The sequence below is a fragment of the Mustela putorius genome, unplaced genomic scaffold, assembly GCF_011764305.1.
Source record: "Mustela putorius furo isolate JIRA1106 unplaced genomic scaffold, ASM1176430v1.1 tig00000873_pilon_pilon_pilon, whole genome shotgun sequence".
Taxonomy (NCBI): domain Eukaryota; kingdom Metazoa; phylum Chordata; class Mammalia; order Carnivora; family Mustelidae; genus Mustela; species Mustela putorius.
In genome coordinates, this window is record NW_025421504.1 from 7,760,925 (window position 1) to 7,780,828 (window position 19,904).

At 49.5% G+C, this 19,904-nt stretch overlaps 1 protein-coding gene across 12 annotated transcripts in view; it reads left to right on the top strand.

The window, feature by feature from the left end:
* SLC39A11 (solute carrier family 39 member 11) overlaps positions 1-19,904 on the top strand; it is a 320,940-nt gene that overhangs the window by 178,581 nt on the left and 122,455 nt on the right. For all 12 annotated transcript variants that reach the window (XM_004749059.2, XM_004749060.2, XM_045085986.1 and 9 more), the window contains one exon: positions 10,917-11,087. In XM_004749059.2, coding sequence (XP_004749116.1) covers positions 10,917-11,087 — 171 coding nt within the window. The remainder of the gene's footprint in view (positions 1-10,916; positions 11,088-19,904) is intronic.

Sequence of the window (19,904 nt, forward strand, 5' to 3'; positions counted from 1 at the left end):
GTGGTGCTGTGTGAGAGCGCCGGCCGTGCATGCCCTCTCTGGCTGTAGCAGCTGACGCTGCTCCCTGCTGGTGTTGGGTTTGATTCCTCGTGACTGGCTCCGAGGACAAGAGATCTACTGGGAGGCAGAAATAGAGAGAGGGTTTATGTAGACGGAAACCCTGCAGAGACCCACGGAAGATGAGAGGATACCTTGGTTTTGGGGAATTGATTTTTCTCTCATTTCTTCTTCTGGTGGTTGTCTTTCCTTATGATGGTCCATATCCTCTTAAAAAAAAAAAAAAAGGATTTTCATTTGATAAGGAAGTGATGGTTTCTATCAAGACAATGCAATGACTTTTCACCTTCTAGTCCTAAATTGCTTTGCCTTCCCCAGTGTGTGTTTGGCAATGTCCTGTCTTCTTAGGTGCCCAGAGAGAACTAAGGATCAGGCATATCCCTGTGTATGACCTCGAGATCTCTAACTGGGTGGTAATATTTGGACTGACACGAATTTAGAGACTGAGGAAGTACCTGGATTAAGTAGTACTTTTGTGGTCTCAAACATTAATTTTCAAAATTCATTCTATATCAGAATTACCCTGGGGGTGAGGGGAGGGGAGGGCAGACAGCAGGGGCAGGTTCCTGGGCGCCTCTCCCACAGGTTCTAACGCAGCAGCTCTAGCATGGGCTCCAGAAGCTGGGTTTTGTAAGTTCTCACTGTGACCCAGCAATGGATGGTGTTTACTCCACACTAGGAGATACAGTGGTCTAGGCTGTTAATCTTTATTCTCAGAACCAGAAGGGATGGCAGAACAGTATTACCTCAAAGGGGAAAGTAAGCCAAGAGACTATAAAGTTAATGTTAGCTGTTGGACGGGAGCCATGAAGTGGGTGCTGTTCTGCTGGACGCCCCCTCCCTGACCTGATCGTCGTCAACCAGGTAAGTCAAGTGCACGGCTCCCATCTTTTTGGAGTCGGCTGAGAGTCCTTGGCGAAGCTCTTCTAAGCACTGGTGTTCTGCAGGATGCCCTTTCTCTCTCTCTGATGGGCTGGGACTTTTTGACAGCAAATGTCTTTTGCTGGTGCGCTCCCCCGAAGCCTTTGATGACCTCCTTTCCCATAGGGCATTCGTGCTGAACACACAAGTGCAGGGTGAACTAAGCGTGGGCGAGACATGGCTCTGGAGCCCACCTGGGATTTATTCTTAGACCCCAGTCCATTCATCAGGAAGGAGTTCCTGTTGATTCACTGGTCCTCTGTGCCTTCCCAGCAGAAGCGCTGACCGGGTAGGTGGCCGTTTCAGTCTTACTGGGTGTTTCGGCTCCCTTGCCCAAGAGTAGAAATTATTACCTTAGGGGCACCTGGGTGGCTCAGAGGGTTAAAGCCTCTGCTTTCAGCTCAGGTCATGATCTCAGGGTCCTGGGATCGAGCCCCGCATCAGGCTCTCTGCTCAGCAGGGAGCCTGCTTCCCCCTCTCTCTCTGCCTGCCTCTCTGCCTACTTGTGATCTGTCTGTCAAATAAGTAAATAAAATCTTTAAAAAAAAAAAAAGAAAGAAATTGTTACCTTAGTTAGACATCTGGAACAGGCAGTGTTTTAGGAGGTAGTCTGCTTAATGGATGAGAAATCTTTCGCTAAGAGTGAACCCATCTCTTCTTCTGATGTATATTTCATTTTTACCAGTTATGCAGATCTGTTTGGGTCTGCGTTGTCACTAAGCAGTTGCTGGCCCAGTTGCAAACGTCATGGGTAAGGCGTGGATTGCTTTCAGTGCCTGGGAACTATGGACGGATAGGACAAGGCAATCAAGTCAGCCTCCTTACCCGGGCAGCATCTGACCCTCTGATAACCGTGTGGCTGGTGATCTTTAGAATGATGAATGGAGATATCTATTCTAGTTACAGAGATTGTAAATAGGTTTTGCCTCCTATTTCTGAAACTCCAGGTGCTTCTCTGCTCAAAGATTAGTAGCTAAGCCTAATAAATGCCTCCATTATCTTCCATTGAAGTTCCCTTCATCTCTAGTGGCATCTTTTCCTGCTCCGGCTTATACACAAGCCATGCAGTACCTTCATGCAGAACGGAGTGTGTGGCCGCTTTCAGAGTAGTGCAGTGACTCAGTGCAGAGTCTTCCCACCCTGGAACTCAGACCCTGAATGGGCACAAGTAGGACTGTCTGATAAAATACAAGTATCCAGTTAAGTTTTCATTCCAAGCGAAGAATACTTTCTAGCATAAGTATACACCAGGCAATATTTGGGATATACTTTTACTAAAATGAAAGTTTCATTTTATCTGAAACTCCAGTATAGCTGAGCAGTTTGCTGAATCTGGAAGCCCTCGCAAGGATCCCGTCCACACTAGATTCGTCTCACCATATATATAATGTTTATAGGACTGTTGTGTTGCTTACAAGAATCCCCGGTTGTTGCGTGGAAAGAAGACTAGAGAAGCAAGAGAACCTCTCACATACCCTGCTTTTGAAAAACGTAGAGTTTCGATATTGAGAGAGAAAAGTAGCTTTCAGGCCATACCAGCTAGTGGCATATATAGAACGGATGACCCTCCCCAGCACACTTTTTTTTTTTTTAAGGCACTATGCTGTCTTAAGGAATGTTAAGGAATGTCAAAGAGGAACTTTTAAAATGGAGGCTAGAGGGGCGCCTGGGTGGCTCAGTTGGTTAAGCAGCCAGCTCTTGTTTTTGGCTCAGGTCATACCCTCAGGGTCATGGGATTGAGGCCCACGTCAGGCTCTGTGCCGAGTGGAGAGTCTGCTGGAGGATTCTCTCTCTCCCTCTCCCCCTCCGGCCGCTCATGCTTGCATGTGCGCGCTCTCTCTCTCTCAAATAAATAAGTCTTAAAAAAATAAATAAAATGGAGGCTAGAGCCCCAAGTTGGCCAGGTGGAGACATCTGTGTGAGATGTATCCAGCGTGTGAGAATTCCTGCTGCTCTCACTGGCCATTGGTGGGCAAGCATGGATCACTGGAAAATTACCCATGGCGGTGAGGAGTTAGCTAATGGTGTATCATTAGAGAAGGCTCGTTTAGACAGAGGACCTTGCACAAAGGAGGAAAGAAATATTCCTGAAACTTTGAAAAATGTTCAACCTCACCTGTAGCCAAAGAAACACAAACTAAGGGAAATGTCATTTCCTTCATAAAGGAGTACATTTATTTTTAAAGGCAAAAGACCCATGCTGACCAAGAAATGCCAGGAGGAGAACTTGCAGACTCTGCTTCACAGGAGTAGAAATGGCATGGCCTTTCTGGAAACTAATTAGCCAAATGTATCACGGCCCTCTGATCAGCACTTCAACTTCTGGGAATTTTGTTCAAATTTCTCATTGTTTATACAGGTAAAAGGTTTTGCAGTGATATTTATAGAAATACGATTAGAAATAGCCTAAATGCCCAATAGTATGAGAATGTAAATAATAATGTGTATTGCTTGAAATGCCTGTTAGAGTTTCCCGTCACAGAGGGGAAATGCTTATGTTATGTTTAGCCAGAACAGAAAGCAGTCTATGGCTGTATAATAGGATATCTCCGTTAAGTGAAAAACGTACAAAAAAGGCATTGAAGGAAATACACCAAACTCAGATATATAGGTATTTTTAGGTGATGTGATTATGTGCGATTTAAATTTGCTTCTGTATATTTTCAGGGTTTCCAAGGTTGCTTTGATATGCACTTACATCTTTGTAGTCCGAGTGGGGTTACCGGCGGGAGTTACTGCATTCGGGGGTTACTGCAGTGGTTGAGGGGGTTGAATGGCTGGCCAGCCCTGCCTTGACTACTGAAGCCCATCAGACTTATTAAATGGGCAACACTTAAATGAATGGCGTGCTGTTGGCTTTCTGCCAGGACTTCGCATTAGCAGCATATATGCTGGCATTTCCAAGGGCTTTTGGAGGACCTACAGGTGAATAGCCTGGTAGGGCTCAGGGAGGCTAAGGAGCTTCTCCCCGGGGGAAAGGCACCACGAGCATCCCCTCTGCTGCCCAGTTTGCATGGAGCGGGAGACTGTACCCTACCGCTAGCCTCCAGCACTCAGACCCTCCCACTTCCTGACAGCTGAGTCCCACGGCAAGTGCCCGTGGGTTCTAAAGACGGCATTTGAGGAAAAAACGTCCAAGAGTCAAAATGACCCACTCAGACATCCTTTTTCTCCCTTAAACCACCAAGACCTGCCCCTCCCCGAGAACATCAAAAACCAAGAATTAAATTTTCTTACCATTTTCAACAAACACCTCTCTCTCTGGGAACTTGAAGTCTAAATCATTTTGAACAGATAGTGGAAGGGAGAGGGGAGCTATGGATCCATGAAGGGAATTTTCATGTTTTACCTTCAAAGGCGTGGGCCTGCGTTTGCATTTGTAAAATGCAAATGAGGCATCTCCGCCGTGGTTCAGTTTTAGCAAACCGGTTCTTGGCCAGCAGAGAGTTACAAGCAAGCACGTGGAAGACGGAAGGGTTGTTGCACAGAAATTACCCGTCAGCAATAGGAACTTTTCCTCACATGCTGGGATGTGTGTCCTGGGATAGGTCAGCCCGATGCTCCCATGGTCCATATGAATCATGAAGCCATAAAACATTTAGTGCCTGAGGTCAAGAAGGTACATTCCCTGGGTGGGTGCCCATTCTGGGCGGGCGGGAGCAGAAAGAGTATGCCCCTCTGTGGCAGGACGGGGCACTGCATCTTTTAGTATCTGGAAAAGAGTGCCCATTCCACCTTGAATAGAAAGGAATGGTTTTGCAGATGATGGGCTCAGAACTAAGCAAAATTCCCTCAAGGCATTAAACACTAAAGCCACAAAGGCTGAGGAATGTAGGAGATATTTCTGTAGTTTTATGTGAAACAAGTGGAATATGAAACTGTACGTTAATGTGTGTCATCAGTAGGAATCGCTAAACTTCATTGTGCTTTCCATGTGCGAGGCACTGTGCGCAAGCACTTTACCTGTATTTTAGTTCTCTTAACAACCTTACTAGGAAGATGTGATTATTAAACCCATTTTAGTACAAAGGCAATGATACACAGAGACAGCATTTCCTTGAAGCCTTATGGCTAATACTTGACAGAACCATCAGCCTGTGGTTGACAGAGCTACAATCCCATGTTGGCAGAGCCATGATCTTACGGTTGACAGAGCCACATCCTGTGGCTGATAGAGCTGCGTCCCATGATTGACAGAGCTGCATCCTGTGGTTGACAGAGCCATGATCCCATGATTGGCTGAGTCACGATCTCATGGTTGGCAGAGCCATGATCCTGTGATTGACAGAGCCACATCCTATAGTTGACAGAGCCATAATCCCATGTTGGCAGAGCCATGATCCCATGGTTGACAGAGCCACATCCTGTGGTTGACAGAGCCACCATCCCGTGGTTGGCAGACCCATGACCCCATAGTTAACAGAGCCACAGTCCCATCTTGGGAGAGCCAGGATCCCATGGTTGGCAGCCACGATCCTGTAATTGGCAGAGCCACATCCTGTGGTTCACAGAGTCACATCCCATAGCTGACAGAGCCACATCTCATGGCAGGCAGTGTGTCATGCTGCAGGTCTTCTCCTCACCATTTGCACTGACTGCAAATCTGTAAAATGTGAATGTGCATGAACTGGACAAAGGGTGGAAACAAGCGATAGTCATTGTGGTAGGGATATTAGGGACTTTTTCTTTAAAGGAGTTATGTTTACAGCTTTACAAAAGGGAAACAGTATGCAAGTGGGTAGGTTTAGAGATAGTCATAGTCTTTAGTCTTGGATGTCTTTGAGCTGAAGGGTCATCTGCCAAGACTGGGAGAACCACTGGGCTCTTAAATTTCCATGGGACTGTCAAGATGGGGCTCCATGGGCCTTGATTTCTCTACGTGCCAAGGCTGATGCTAACTCATTTTGAGTCATTATCTCATGTTCAGATTCAGCACTAATTACATAACGGAAGTCATGCTAATTCCATAAATGATTATATAAACAGAACCAAATACTTCACAGTCTTTGTCACACTCATGATGATAATTGGATTTCTTTCCCCCAAATCATTCTGATTCTCTGGGAAACAAGAAAGAAGAGAAAATAGATGTAAATAGATCCTCCTCTCTTCCTGCTCCAGATCAGTCTTTCGATCCTGCTTGTGCATATCTAGTACATAGTGAGTACGGATTGCTGACGACTCTTCATTTTATGGTTTATAAATGGGGTTTAGAAAGAAGGTGTTTCTCCAGAGGTTTGAAGTTTTCTGTTCTTATTCGATGAGGAGTTGCCTATTTGTGCTCATTCAACTAGATCATTTCTATTGATGTCTTGGGGATATTTTTAAAGCTCTCATGGCTGGTGATCTGTTAATTAATGTTGTGGCATTCACTGGGGACTGAGGTTCCATCATTGGGCCCTATTAGATTTGGCCGGTTACATCATTAGGACAATATCCTGTGTCCCTGGGGGGACTGAGCTCATGGGGTATGAAAATAGAGGTTAACATAACTTTCATCTTTTTTTTTTGAATATTTTATTTATTTATTTGACAGATAGAGATCACAAGTAGGCAGAGAGAGAGAGAGGAGGAAGCAGGCTCCCTGCAGAGCAGAGAGCCTGATGTGGGGTTTGATCCCAGGACCCTGGGATCATGACCTGAGCCGAAGGCAGAGGCTTTAACCCACTGAGCCACCCAGGTGCCCCATAACTTTTATCTTACATGGTGTTCTCAGTCTGAGGTCCTTGAATCCATAAGGATTCAAAAATTTTTTCAAAAGAAATATATTTTTTTTGGAGAGAGGATCATAGCTTCCACCATACTTTCCAGAGTGGGTGCTGATGCCCAGTGGTTCAGAGCCACTGATCTAGAGGCTTCAGCACTTTCTGCTTCACTGGGAAGGAAGTCAGACCCGAGGAGGATGGGGTGTCCTCAGGCAGCTGGGTTCAAGATGGCCTGCCAGACAGCTTTGCCCTGTGATACGATGTGCTGGGATGAGAATCACACGCGTGATTATGTGAACATGTCACCTAAGTTCACTCTGTGATTCAGCAGGAGGAATGAGCCTTGGACAGATCTCTCTGTGCCCCTGTGGTCCTCAAATGCAGCAATGCCGTGCCTTGCCAGAAAAGATGAAATTGGGGGACGACAAGCCAAGCCCCAGCAGTGGGTCCCTTCTTTGTGTCGATTCTTAGATGCTAGAGCCTAAATTTAAAAAAAAAAAAAAAGAAAAGAAAAGAAAAAAAAAACTAAAAAAACTCTTTTGATAATGGACAGCTTTGTAGTCTTTCCTTCTACCTTCCTGAAAGAATTGTAACCCTGTGTTCCATGCCTGGTGTTTTCTACTTACAGCTGTTTTACACTTGGAAATAGTAGTGCTGAGGCGTTAAGAAGGTTTTGCATCCTTTTCAGGTTTGTCTGTGAGTGGGAATGACTATAGACAGGAGATTTCCACAGAGCCTTTCCCACCTCTGGGATCATGGGATCCAAGCTCACCCGACCCTCTGTGCACCCTGAACATTTCCACACTAACTATCTGGGATTTCAAGCCCCCAGTCTCGTGGCAGGGACTTCTCTCACTGTCCTTCTTGGGGAGTGAGGGGGCAGATCAACACTCCATCCCCACCCCAAATCAACAACGGGACCCTGGTTGGAAGGTTGCCTCTGCGGGCAAAGACCCGACTTGACTCCAGTATGAGTCCACCTGGGCAGGTTGTGTGGCCGGGAACCAGTTCACTCCAGCTCTCAGCTTTTCAGGCTCTTTATTTTTTAGAAGGAATGAGCTCTGCTTAATCCTCGGAAGAATTAAGGAAAAGTTCTCAGTCCCACTGATCAGTTGATGTCACTGACGCCATCTTGTATTTCTGAGCTGACACTGGCTGTTCCATTTCCGAATGACCTTCCTCTTTGCCGATCCTCCTTCAGAAGTGCCCAGGCCTTTCCCCTCCCAGCAGATCTCACAGGGTCCGGTCCCTGTGGCCCACCTGGGGCTTGGCAGTTGCCTCCGTGAGGCGGTCATCTTTAGCCTCTGATGCTGGGGTTCTGCTTCTTGGCATGCGGTGGTTGAACTCCTCTTGCCGGGAGAGGCAAGAAGACGCCTTGCTCAGGAGGTGTCCGTACTCTCTGTAGTGATTTATTTGGACTAATTTTCCTCATTGCAGACTCATTAGAGGCTGTTACTGAATCGGGGCTTATTGACCTTGAATAAGTACGTGAGGTGTTCACAGCCCCCAACCATGTTCCACTGGGGAAGGTGCCAACAGCAGCTTTCACACGCTGGGACCCCAAGGCAGAGCGTGCAGTTTTACCTCCGTTAACAACTCTTTCCGCTTCTCGATCGTTCCTACCGAGCAGGAGTGCGCTGCTGGAATTCTCGAACCGCGCCCCCATCCCTGTTGCTCTGTGTATTACCTGTGGGAGAGTCAGAGTCCGATCCTTTTGTGACCCTGACAAAGAGAAGCTCCTGCTTCAGAGACTGTCAGAAAGTAGGCATTTCTGCCCTTGAATTGAAAAGAATTCTCCTTGTCTTCCGTGTCTATTCTCTTTTAAATTGTAAAATCCCAAAGGGAAGAGTCGCGTTACCCTGGCCCCCCACCCCATCAACTCCCCCTGGAAGCCTGGGGCCGGTGTGTGTACTCAGAGGAAGCCCCGTGAATTGGTGGTGCTTTCGGACTGGTCCGGGAGGAAGGCACGAGGCCTCCACCACCATATGGCATAGGTCCTGGACAGCCCTCGGGCCTGCTTTGCTTGTATCTTTAGTGTTCATGGGCTTGAGGTTGCACAGGTTTACTCCGTTTTCTGCCCAGCCTCTGTGACCTGAATCGTCAAGTATTGTCACCGTAAAAGTTGACACCCTGTGGGTGTCAAGAAACAAGTGTGCGCACGTGCACAAAGGATTTGTGGTATGTGAGGTACCAGGTGACACTCCCATGCTTGTGTACACACACACACACACACACACACACACACACACGAACACATGCATGGTGCAGAGACCCCGCCGTGAGAGTTTAGCTCTAAAAGAAAATGGGTCGGGACGTGGGGATGCCAGGGTCTGCCTGCCTTGGGCACTCACTTCCTCCTCCAGCAGACCTGCTGGATGTGAGGGAACAAACTGGTCTTCAAAAGAAGTGTTTTGGTTCTGTTTTTATTTTTGTTCTTTTCCTGTTTTGGAAATAGAAAGCAATGTTCATTTAGGCGGGTTCCTCTGAAAAGGAATCAAAGGCATCAAAGCCCCGATCCAGTTTATGTAGCGAGATCTGGTCTTTAAGTGAAGCGCTTGAGAGGGAAAGGTAAACCACCCTACCTTTATAGCAACGCAGTAGGGAGAGGCCCGCCAGAGGCCCACGGTCAAGGCCAAAGGAGTCCTTCCAGTTGCCCTTTCTTCTTAATTGACTTTGGGAAACATTTTTGCGACTTTCAGCTTAGAGATGAGGATTCTTTTGCTTGTGGAAAATTTATCAAGAAAGGAAGTAGAAGCACCATGGAGAGTCCCTCCTACCGTTCAAGTTGATGACCATGGACTTCTGTGACCAGGGGCCCCCCACACAGCTGAGTGTCCATCAAGCCTCTGCTGTTTCCTGCAGTCATAGGAGCCACACTGTTTATTGTCCCAGCCAGGACACTTTGAGCATGAAAGGGGACCCTCCTACTCTCCCTGGGATGGCGAGCCCAGACTGGGAGCTATGGTTGCCCTGCTCGTGATGGGGGTCGCGCAGACACGGTCAGGAGTCCCATCCGTTATGACTCTCAGGTTCTCGTGTTCACTCAGGATAGACTCTCCTTTCTGTTCCTGCCACCACGTGTCTGCCGTTTGCTCAAGACTCTGCCCCTCCTGCGCCGCTCCCGCAGACGTACCCACACTGCGCGCCGCCGCGGGCCGAGTGCTCAGCCTCGGACTCGGGCCATTTGCCTCCGTTAGGAATGAGCAGATAGGACCCGGGACGCCATAGGTAGTTGGCGCAATGTGGCTCTATGAAACGACACCCTTCAAATATACCCCGTCAAAGGGAAGGTTTGGAAGGAAGGTTAGCTCGTGAATCCAGTGGCTGGGTACCATAGTCAGCCCACAGGGGTCAGAATGTCCTGTGACACGCAGGCTGCCAGTTACCTGTCTGTGTGTCCGTCTGGCTGGCCGTCCAGCTGCATCATTTCCCGTCTCAGCGTGCCTCTCTGCTTCTCCTTCCTTCTGTCATCTGTCAAGCTGCATCCTTGATCCCTTCCTGCGTGGGACATCAGGCTGCCCGTACATGACCTTTTGGATTGAGAATCCGTGCTTGAATCACCGGGCCTGTCCCCACTCCAGTTCCCCAGTCCCCGGGGAGGGAATCTGATTGGCCGGGCCTGGCATGTGGATGGGTTCCCATGAGGTGGCGTGTCTAGGAGAGCAGTCACCTGCGGGGCGGAAGAGAGGGAACACGTGACAGCCACCACAGTCCACACCTGCATAGTAGCCGTTAAGCCCTGGCCTGGCGCTTCTCATTTAATCCTTGCATGACCCCGTGGGGTAGGTACCATTATTGTCTCGCTTTGTGACTCTCGAAACTAGGGCACAGAGAGGGTAAACCGCTAGTTTAGTGCCACACAGCTGATAAGTAGACAAGTCAGCCGGGAGCCCGGCAGCCTGGCTCTGGGATCTGAGCTCCTAATCACCACTCAGTATTGTTTCTCCCTAATAAGCATTGCCAGGACACCCCCCAGTTTCATCTTCTTTATCCTCTCCTGTCCCTGTACACTGGGCACCGAGTGTCTACTCAGTGAGCGTTTGCTGAGTGAGTGGGTGAGCTAGCAAAGGAAGGGGGAGGGAAGACAGAAGCAGAAGAACACGGGGTCCATTAGGAAGTTAGGGTGTAGACCCCTCCCCAGGGTGGAAAGCGTCCTCCTGCTGCTGCTTGCCCTAGCACCAGGGTGCACATTTTCAAAGTGCTCTCTCTCCCCGCCCCTCTCTCTTTGCTCAGACAAGAGCGAGAATGGCGAGGCCTATCAGAGGAAGAAGACGGTGGCCACTGGCCTTCCTGAGGGCCCTGCCGCCCCGGCGCCTCCTCGAGGGAACCCGGTGCAGCCCGGCAGCGGCAGCTGGAGGAGGATCGCGCTGCTCATCTTGGCCATCACCATCCACAACATTCCAGGTGAGGTCCTGCCCCTGCACGCTCCAGCCGCCTGCCCAAAGGGAAAGTCACTCCTGTCACTCAGTCACTCCGTCTTGGCTGGAAGAAGAGCGCGGACCTTCGTGACATGGGTCCTTTTTTGGAGGGACGCGGGGACAGAATGCAAATCTTCCTCGACTTTATTTGCAACTTGTGTTATTGCTGTGGGGTGCAGCTTGTAGGAGCGCGGGATGTCTCTGGTTCTAACGCCCTTTTAAAATTCTGCGTTCCGTACAGGTTGGCAGTGGTGGTTGCCTTACCCGCCTTCTCCCTGTGGGACACCTGTCCAAAAATGCCCTTGCCAGTCCTATGCGTTCTAGCATGCTGTGGTTAATTTGTTTTGTGTCTCTGGATTTAGTTTAATTGAACAAAATTTGTTGGCGTTCTATTTCAAATATATTCTGTTTCGCTTAGAGTAACGAGAAAACATAGGTACGCCTAAAAAAGAACAAAGATACTCAAAAAAAATGAGGGAACCTGAGGAACTTGCTGGGTCACATCTTGGAATTCCAACTCTGCCACTTACTCACTAGTGTATCTAGACAAGTGACTTGAGCCCTCTGAGCCTTGGTTTTCTCGTCTGTGAAATGGGCATAAAGCTACTACTGAGAGAACCGGGATATCCTTTACAAAACGAATCACATTTCTTTCCATACTTAAATGAGATGCTGTAGCACGTGTGTGTGCACGCATGTGCGCGCGTGCGCGTGCACACCACACACACACACACACAAACACACATTTTGGCACCTTACTTGGACTCCATGAGCATTTGGAAAATGGTAGCAGTGATGAGCATTAAGGAATACTCCTGTCCTCCCTTCCAGCTGTGACTTCCTCGGCCTTGAGTTCTTCAACGTTCCATCATTGGTTGTGCCTGAGCTCAAGTTTTAGGAGTAACCTTGCTGAGGAAGTGTCCCCCGGTGATACGTTCATTATTTGAGCCCTTTGCACAGTTCCTGATGCCAGGAGCTTGTTACCTTGTTACAGGGCAGTGACAAGAGGCCCCTTTTTCTCTTCCAAGCTCTTGCAGATGTTGCTGTATGACCCTCTGGCTTCCATATTGTGGGATCTAAGGCCACGGCCAAACTGAACTTATTCCTTGCTGGGTAACTCGATAGCCTTCTGCTTACACAATAAAGACTTGTTTTTTGTTTTAGGGGTTTTTTTGGTTATTTTTTTTTTTAATGATTTTATTTATTTATTTGACAGACAGAGATCACAAGTAGGCCAAGAGACAGACAGAGAGAGAGGGAAGCAGGCTCCGTGCTGAGCAGAGAGCCTGATGCGGGACTCGATCCCAGGACCCTGAGATCATGACCTGAGCTGAAGGCAGCGGCTTAACCCACTGAGCCACCCAGGTGCCCCTTTTTGGTCATTATTAAAGGATGAAAATTTTGATAACTTATATATTCTGATATAGATAAACCTGTCTAGAACACTATGTTTCCAGTCTCTTTTTCAAAAAGATTTTATCCACTTAGTTATTTTAGAGTGAGAGAGTGTACATGAGCAGGGGGAGAGGGAGAGGGACAAGCAGATGTGGGGCTTGATCCCAGGACCCCAAGATCATGACCTGAGCCAGCCACCCAACCGACTGAGCCACCCAGGTCCTCCCTTTCCAGCCAGTAAAGCTCAGATCATTCCCTGGATGAGAAGCACCATCATTATTTGTATCCTGGTCTTAGGAATTTTTATCATATGGTTTGCCCCCCAGTTTTTCTTCAGCGTTTTTTTCTCATTTCTTTCTTGGCTCTCTCCCTCTGGGTCACGGGCAGACTCTTTGGTTTGTCTAGAGCCAGCTATTAAGTATTTCTTGAGATAGAGTCTTATGTGGGACCCCAGTGCACAAAGCTGACCAAAGCAGATCTGCCCTGGTGGAAAGGCCTGGCCACATTCACCTGCAGAACCTTAGCGAGCTCACTGGAAGACCTAGGGCTTGGCAGAGAACAGCTCGAAAAACCTCCACAGTCATCTTCAGCCTGTTAAATGCTAATCGGTAGAGAAGAGAAGGTGCTTATCTTGTCTATCCAGTCTTAACAGTAGCGATCTTTCTGCCACTCAAGGCTCCTTCTCTAACCAGTTGGAAATGAATAAAGATCTGTTCCATTGGGTTTACAGTCACATAAGATAACTGTACTGGCGTGAGGTGTCCCGTGCTGATTCTCTGTCTCCCTGAAGAATACAAAAGTGTCCTAAAATCTAGCTCTCGTAGCACTGGGTTTTGAGAAGCCGGGACAAAGCTTTCCTCTGATGGAGCCCTTCCTGTCTTCTGCCAGCCTTTTCCCTTCTGTGTTCCCGCGCGCTCAGCGGGGACCGTTTCGGGACTCATTTTGACAGAAGGTCAGGGAGAGTCAGAGTTCGCATCTTCGAATGTTTATTGACTTCTGCGAGAGCTTAGATTAAGGTGCGAAACAAGACCATGCTAGCAGCAAGGCGTATGGGACGACACCGACATTTGATGATCACGGTCAGCACGGATTCACAGGTTACGTCTCCCCTGACAGTACACCTTCTTCTGGATCCTGGGCGTTCCCAAGTTCGTGTTCAGCCTATGTCCCTATTGTGGTGAATGTGGAAGTGTCTTTTGAGATGAGGGTTGTGAGGCTCGTAGGAAACTCAACTGAGTCAGTTTCATCAGGACCCCAGCGTAACAGTCCGTGACCTGGGGAGTGGCTGGTTTGTGCGGATCGAGAAGTTTGAGGGTAAATTTCTTCCCCAATCTTGCCTTTTATTAATTGCATTTTAATAATGAATTCTAGGCACTTGAGTTATATCAGTCATAAAACAGACCAAGATACCTAGCCTCTGTAATGTGAGGGCAGGGGAATAGACAATGGAAATAGTAGTGATCAGTGGATTATATGTTACACTCAAAGGCGGTTGGTGCTGTAAACAATGGACACGTCCAGCAGGGCTGATGAGATGCTAAGCTGTTACGGAAAGGAGTTGCACTTGACCACAAATAGAGTGGTCAGGGTGGGTCTCACTGAGACCTTGCATTCGAGTGAGACATACAGTTCTCTGGGGCACAGCGAGTGTTCCAGCAGAGGGAGCAGCCAGTGCAAGGGCCCTGAGGCAGAAGCATGTCTGGACCTCTGAGGAGTCTGGCCTGGAGTAGGGTGAGTGGGAGGGAGAGGCACAAAGGGAGGATAGAGAGGTCAGCCCTACCCCAGGTGGAGCACAGAGGTATTGTAAGGATTTTCCTTTTAACTCCGGGAGATGGGCCACTCCGGGGTCTTGAGCAGAGAGGCATATGATCTGAACGGTGCTCTCCAAGCTTCTCTCCAGGCACTGAACTCAGACTGGACCCAGGAGGGGTGAGGGCAGCCACGGGGAGACCGGGCAGAGGCCATGGTGGGGGTGCGAGCTGCAGACAGGGGGCTTCGTCGGGGGCGGTTGTGCTGGCGGGCGTGACAGGGACCCCAGTCCCAGCGTCCGCTGAGGGTGGAGCCGTGGGGTGTGCCAATGCAGCAGGCTGGGGGTGTGGACATGGATGGGAGCCAGGAGGGACCCTGAGGTTTCAGGACTGACCAGCTGCCAGCCTGGAGACGCCACCAGCTGGGGCGGGGAAGACCCTGCGGGGGCAGGTTTTAGAAGGGCATTTCAAGAACTTGATTTTGGACGGTGAGGTCTGATTGTCGCCAGACATTCAGGTGGAGATGCCAGTCAGGTGGCGGCACGGACGAACCGGGAGACGGGAGCAGAGTCTGGGCCACCGAGAGAAGTCTGGAGCGGATGGGAATCGTTGGCATGTGGGTGTCGTGGCAAGCCTGGCGCCGGTGACGTCCCCAGGGTCTAACTGCAAGCAGATGCGTCTCCCCGCCCCTCTGGGGCCCATCCCCGGGGCCTCGGGCTGCTAACCTCTGTCCAGATCGGTTGGTCCGCCCACGGTTACAGGCAGTGGCTTCCTGCCCTTTGACGGGAACCATATCAAGAGCTTGTCTGTCGCCGGCTTATCTTTGAAAAGGTCTCTTTTTTAACACTATCCTTATACTTTATTAAAGATTTAACTAGAGCTTTGACATTCCCTGAGACTCTGGGTTTGAAGATAGACTTTTCACAATGACTAAAAGGATAATTGATTATTTTTTTGAAGTTTTTTTGTCTTCGCTGGTTCAGTTTTATATGTCCTGGGGATGGCATTTTGTTCATTTTCTTTTTTAATTTGGAAGTAAAAAGGAGAGCTTGTTAGCGAGTATCCTGTCCTCCAGAGGTTTCTGGAGTGTGAGGACACACGGGTAGACACACACACACACATGCACCTGCGGCAGTGGGTTAGCCTTTCTGGAGTGTGAGGACACACGGGTAGACACACACACACACATGCACCTGCGGCAGTGGGTTAGCCTTTAATACACGTGTGCAAGGATGGATGTGTTCTTGGACTTCTGTGACTTACCGTCTTCCTTAAGAACCTGGGAAGAGCTGGGGACCCCCTCACACACAGCCCACAGGCAGATCTGGGTAGGCCCAGGCCTCATACAGTCCTGAAACGGGAAAATCCTCACTTTCGAGAAACAAAGACACAGTCTTGTAAGCAGCTTAAATGTTTTCGGAAGAAACTGTCCTGATTAAGGAAGAGACGCGAGCCCCTCCGGCTCGAGTAGCTGAGGCAGAGTCCCCGCGGGGGATGGGCTGCTTATCCGCATTGTCCCTTCTCTGGCGTGGCCTGTGTGCATAGGTGGCGGGTTGGGGCCCTCGCATCCTTTGGAAAACAATACCCCGAGGAAAGGAAAGGACGTGTTTTCTGCGAAAGCAACCCTGTCGCCTTTGGAGCATTGTCACTTAAAGTGATTTTCATGCAATATCTTGCAGACTCGAGGGCTCTGAGCCTTCCAGAGGTTCCCGGGCCTGTGGCAGACACGCCGCTTCTCAGCGTCTGAGTGGAATTAAAAACCAACCAGCAGTCGAGTTCCCACTAATCTCCTTTCATGAGTGGCTTATGTTCTCGACAGTGCACTACAGCTTTGCTTTCTGTGCCAGAAGGTTCAATTTTGAGCTTAAGGGGATCTTCCGGAGGTTCTCTCTCCTTCAAACACTAGTCCATTTGGTGATTCAGGGTATGTGTGGGCACACGCGCGTGCATACACGCACGTGTTAAATTATCACTGGGATTCCTTTCAGCCCTGGCATTGGATGAGTCTGTGAACAGTGATACAGATCGTGCAGTATTCTTTCCGTGTATTCTACAGTGTTAATCATCCCTTCCTTTGCGGCGCCGGGCTGTGTCCTGTGTCCGCGTCTGTCGTGATCTTACCGCTCTGAATGGCAGTCCTTTAAGCGTGTCTCCCCTCCCCCAGTGCCGTCTGCCTTTTCTGAGCTCACACATTACATGTTGGAGCTCAGGATCTATTTGCGCCTGTGGAATGGGGGTGCACTTGCTACCTGGCCTCCATCCTAGGAGGATAGGGTATCGTTCAAGACTAGGGTCGGCCAGGCGGTGGGGGGGCAGTTCCCCTTCTCCCTTGACTGATCAGGCAGGCTAAAGGCTGGCTTTCAACTCCTGTGGGTCTCCGGGACATGGCCAGCTTTCTTTTGCATTTGAAATTATTTATTAATCCATAGAAGAGGCCAGCGGAGTCCTGTGCTTTTTATTTTCCTCTCATTAGAATCAAGAGTCAAGTTCACTTTGCTGGTTGCTGCTGTGACCTAGAGGGAGCTAAGGTCACTGTCTCTGTCTCCAGAACAGCACGACAGTTGGTTTTAATGATTTGGCTCGTCTTCATCTACGGTTCCTATCTCATGGCTTTAATGAAACATTTGAAATTTTAATCAGAAGGGCTCCCCTCCCCACACCGAGGAACAACATCCCACCATTTGCACACTAATACCTGAACGCTGGTGGGTTATTCCTGGGACTGTGGCTGATTTTTATTTTCTAAACGTTTTTGTAAGATTTATCAACTTATCTATCGTGAATGACTCATAGGATAAAAATGGTTTTGGGAAGGAGAACCTCCATCACCTGACCATCTCAACATCCCTAACCACCCCCAAACACACAAAAAAGGGTATTATATATTTTTTTAAAAAGTAACAGTTTCCCTTGATGCCTGAGTTGATCTTATTGGGGTTCTTTAAATGACAGGTTGGGAACAAAACGGAGGATTGTATTAGCTCCCGGTGGTGCTCTAACAAACGGTCACAAACGCAGGGGCTTAAAACAGCCCAAACCTATTCTTTTACTGTTCTGGGGGCCAGAAGTTTGCCATCGGTTTTGCTGGACTAATGTCGTGGTGCTGTGTGGGCCCAGCTCCCCCTCATGATGGGGAGAGTCTGTTCTTGCCCCGTCCAGCTTCTGGAGGCTGCTGGCCCCCGGCCTTGTGGCCACACCTGATTCCAGTCTTTGCCTCCGTGGGCACATTGCTCTCTCTTCTGTGTCTGATCTGTTTCCCTCCTTTTTAAAAACAAACAAACAAACAAAAAAAGATTTATTTACTTATTTATTTGAGAGGGAGAGTGAGTGCATGAACAGAGGTGGGGAGAGGGGCAGAGGGAGAGGGAGAAGAGAAAAGCAGATTCTCCAGGACAGTCCTGTCTGCCAAGTCCCCTTTGTCACAAAAGGCAGCGTTCGCATGTCCCCGGGCTGGCTGGTGGCACGAATCTGGGCATCCACTTTGCCCCCACCTGGTGTCCTTGTGCTGCAGGGGCAGCTTCGGAGGGTCAGGGCTTCGAGCTTGCAGGGGGGAGGCCGGGAGCTGGAGAGGACAGCGTTCTGACTCTTCATTTTCCTGGGACCAAGACCGGATAGAAAAGTCTGTCATTAGACAGGGACCTTTCCGATGACATCACTCAAGCAACAGCCTCTCGCTCACATTGTTCTGCTTCCAAAAACTGGAGGAGACCCAGGCTTGGGTAACGAGTGAGCGGAGCACCTCTCAAGGCGACCGTCCTTGGCAGTAACAGAAGCCGCCGCTGATGCTGGAGGCTGCCCCTCGCCGGGGCCTTCTTACGGGCCCCGCGATATACGAGTTGGCTATTTATACCCGTTTTACATCTTAGAAACTGAGACCCAGGGAGGCTGACGTGGAGGCTCGAGGCTGCGTGAGCAGGCACAGACAGAGCCTGACTCATGCTCCGCCCCCCGGCTTCCAGCCCACCGGCGCGCTCGCTAGGCTGAGCTGAGTGTGCTTCCTCCCTCCAGAGCCAGTGGCAGAGGCGGTCAGGAAATGCTTCTCTCTTCTTTGAAGCTTTCCACATTAAATGTGAAACGTCTGCTGCACCGGCCGGGCGCGTTGGTGTGATTATCACTCCAGATGCCCCGACTCAGTTCAGCAAGGAGGTTTCGGCGGGGACAACGGGAACCGCCTCTTTGGGGGAACCGCCTCTGTGGGTGCCCTGCCGAGGTGTGTGCCAACCCCCTCGGGGCCCCGGGCACCTCTTTTAACACCACCACCTCCGCCCAGGGAGGGCCATCCAAGACCAAGGCAGGTGGTCAGCCCTGATGTCAGGGAGGGCGGCATGGGGGAGGGGACAAGCCCAGGATTTAGAATCAGAAAGGCCAAGGGCGTGGATCCTGGAGCCACCCAGTGCTTTCCCGGCTGGGTGACCTTAGGTAGGACTCTGGGAGCTTCAGTCTTCCTGGCTTTAAACTGGAGATAATCTCCATCGTGGGGTTCAGCGTTAAGGGAAACAGCAGTGCTGGCCACCAGCGGGGCCACTCACTGTTTTCTTTTCCCTCCCCCCTCTCCCTCCTACTTTGCCTGCGCTTTGCTCTGATCCTGAAAGATGGTTCGGCGCTTGGGGGTCTCCGAACGGAACGTCTCCAGCCACTTTAATTTTTATCTCCAGCAGGTTGCGTTTGAAGAGGCTTCTCATTTACCCCAGCAGTTGGGAAACACTGTAATATTCTCCTCTAATTATCTGTGTCTCGGTGGGAAGCCTGACATTATAATTAGCTCAGGCTCCTGTCTGGGATGACATTTTGCTCAGCATATTGTGTCCCTGGGTGTGCGCTCTAGCAGAAGCTGGTAGCACGCTCCCCAGTTACGCTGTTGGGTTGGAGCATGAGAACTGGCACAGACACCCGGAGGGCGAAATCCCAATGCTGGGATTCCTACAGGATCTGCCGCAAACGCCACCCCCGTAAAGCTACCGGGCAACTTTCAGATTGGCTGCAAGCTCCCGCCATCAGCTGCAGAACCCTGCTCATGCCGAATCGGCTGGCCTTTGGATCACGTGAGCTGTGTTCTCAAGCTGCGTGAGGTCTAGCATTGAAATCAAGACTCATTTCCACATCTATTAGAGTATGTCATCCTCCTACCTATTATGCAAATGAAAGGAAAAAATTAAGGCAAGAGAATCTGAATGTATTTTTGTATTAAGACTCAAAGTTTCCGGTAACTTCCAGTGGTCTTGCTCCTCTAGCCCAGCAGATGCCTGCTAGAATGTGGTGTTGCTGTCCTTTTGGACCTGCACTGTCCAGTATAGCAGCTAGGTAGCCACTGGGACAGACACGCAGAGGCTCTGGAGTCAGAAAGGCATAGATCCCAGAGCCAGCAAATGCTGTACTAGTTATTGATGAGATTTGAACTCAGTCAGACCTCGCCGCGTGTCACGTGCTCAGTAGCCAGCCATACACAGCTAGTGGCTACCATATTGGATAGCACAGATATAAAAGAGTTCCATCGCGTCAGAAAGTTCTAGCGGATGGCACTGTTCTCGATCCTTGGCCAAAAAAAAAAAAAAAAACCAAAAAAAAAAACGAGTGCAACTTCACGAATTACTCAGATCCTGCCGCTCAGCCCAAACTTGCCTTGGGCTGAGTTCTGTCTAGGAGACATGTTCTGTTTCCCC